Below are 2,384 nucleotides of genomic sequence, written 5' to 3' on the forward strand. Positions count from 1 at the left end.
CTCTGTGAGGTGGATTGATTCAGTGACTGGGGTAATCGGGATGGGTGTGTCAGAGGCAATGAGATTGGCATAGGATAGAGCACGGTTTAGGGCTGTTGTACATAGGGTCGCTGTGAGTCGCAAACGACTCCACGGCACATAACAACAACAACTTGATTTATGGGCATATTTCCCCCAAATGTAGAGAAGAGTTGCTTAAGAAAGAAAAAAGAATACATTTAGTTTTAAAACGGTAGGCATATCCCTCGGTAGTCTTTCTTAAAAGAACAGAATGTTTAGTACCACCAGTCAATGACAAATAACTGTTTTTGTATGATCTTTAGTTTCTGTTTTTCACAACTGGTTGTAAAGATGACTTTGGCTTCCTGTTGGATTTGACAAGCATTATATATCACATACAGAGAAAATTGATTAACTGTAGAGAGAAAATTATATAAATTGAATTCAGAAGCATTTTCTGTTTCTCATCATAAAATGATTGCTCCAAGAATACCATCTGATGACTTAGAAAGCCCACTGCAGTTTATGATATAACTGATAAAATCTGCATCCTTGGCCTTCCAACAACCTTTATACCAGCAGATGGTGGGCGTAAAATTGTCATTCATCATTTATTTACAATGGACTTTATTTATTCTGGTGTCAACAGCTGCCCCAGGGAGTGGGTTATTGAATTCAAATGTGAAGCTCTGGGTTATTTGCTTCCTTTCAAATTTGTCTTCAGAGCTTAGTTGCTAGGAGTCCATTCTGTGCTCTAATAATGATTCATGTATTGTGAAGCCGTTCAGAAATTGGGTTGTCAGAGATTGCCAGGCAAGGTAGTCTTGTTCCTATGGAGGGTGGGTCTGCATGTGTGACTGCTTGACTAGTGGTATTATGTAACTTTTTCCTAAAGCAGGTGATGTTTTTATCTTTCTCTTCATGGACCTCTTCTCTACCTGCCCAGGCTTCATAGGGATGTGAATATATGTATATGACAGCTGACTAAATGTAAACTCTACACCTTTTCCTTCCTAACAGGCAGGGCAAGAGTCTTTTCGCTCCATCACAAGGTCATATTACAGAGGCGCAGCAGGTGCTTTACTAGTATATGATATTACAAGGTGAGAACCTGAAAATAGTGCTTAATGTGGAGAATTTCTTAGTAATATGATTACCAATACTGAACATAATATATACTGAATATACTTTGCCCTTTATTTGCTGTTTGTTTGTCCTTAAAATTTGTATTTCTTACATCTAAATTTGCCACAGGAATCTACAACTGAATTCTTTTTATACAAAAAGGCACTCCCAAATTTATAACTTTGGTATTATTATTCTTATTCATTCATTGGAAGTTCATTAAATGAAATTAAATTTCATTTCTAAACTGAAATGTAACTCTCGGCTCAGAAACGCTACTTGAGACCTGTTTCTCATTACATAAATGGATATGGTTAAAATAGTTTTCTTTAATGGAATAAATACTATTCATATATATTCTTTAGCAGGAATAAATTACAAATCAAAATATTATTTCTTTTTAGGAGAGATACATTCAACCACTTGACAACCTGGTTAGAAGATGCCCGCCAGCATTCCAATTCCAACATGGTCATTATGCTGATAGGAAATAAAAGGTAAAAAACTCTGAGATTGAATTTTTACACTCATGTTGAAGGCTGTGCTATTTGTGTAGCTACTTTTTCTTTTGTCCAAATGTAAATTACTGATTTCTTATAAAATTTTGAAAGTTCTAAAGTATTTCTCATTAATAATAAAATAATTTTAAAATGGATAAGAAGGTCTGAATTAGGATACTGAAGAAAATGGCAAATAAATACATGAATGTATTTCTAAATACTTTACTAATTATGAGGGTAATGTACATTAAAGCCACAATGGTCATGTGGTGGTGTAGTGCATCACGATTGGGCTGCTGACTGAAAGAGTATTTTGCATACACTAGCCATTTCTAATGACAAAAGATAGGTAACCTCTTTTGAAGATTGACATCCTCAGAAACTTGATGGAAAATGACTATGAGTCAGAATTGACCACAGTGGGTTTGGTTTTAGTGTTACATCATTATGTTGTTGTTGTTGTGTGCCACTGAGTCAGAACCAACCCATAGCTCACTCTCCAGCAGGTTTTCAGAGACAGAAAATCACACAGAAGATTGCTCATCTTTCTCCCACAGAGGACCTGGTGGATTGAAACCACATGCCTTCAGGTTGGCAGCACAGTTTACTACCACAATGGCATTAATTAAAAGGATGAAACCAATAAAACATTGGCAAGTATGTGAAGGAACTGAAACTCTTTTTTTTTTTTTTTAGGTAACAATGAAATACATATATATTTTTTTTATTTAGGTGGTTTATTTTTCATTTCAATGAACA

At 35.2% G+C, this 2,384-nt stretch overlaps 1 protein-coding gene across 1 annotated transcript in view; it reads left to right on the top strand.

Annotated features, from left to right (window-relative positions):
• LOC102848796 (ras-related protein Rab-2A-like) overlaps positions 1 to 2,384 on the top strand; it is a 69,936-nt gene that overhangs the window by 40,959 nt on the left and 26,593 nt on the right. The window contains exons 4-5 of the mRNA XM_006902142.1: positions 1,021 to 1,103; positions 1,530 to 1,622. Of these exons, the coding sequence (XP_006902204.1) occupies positions 1,021 to 1,103; positions 1,530 to 1,622 (176 nt within the window). The remainder of the gene's footprint in view (positions 1 to 1,020; positions 1,104 to 1,529; positions 1,623 to 2,384) is intronic.

This window comes from Elephantulus edwardii, unplaced genomic scaffold (genome assembly GCF_000299155.1).
Source record: "Elephantulus edwardii isolate Elephantulus edwardi_28Jun2011 unplaced genomic scaffold, EleEdw1.0 scaffold00372, whole genome shotgun sequence".
Classification (NCBI taxonomy): Eukaryota; Metazoa; Chordata; class Mammalia; order Macroscelidea; family Macroscelididae; genus Elephantulus; species Elephantulus edwardii.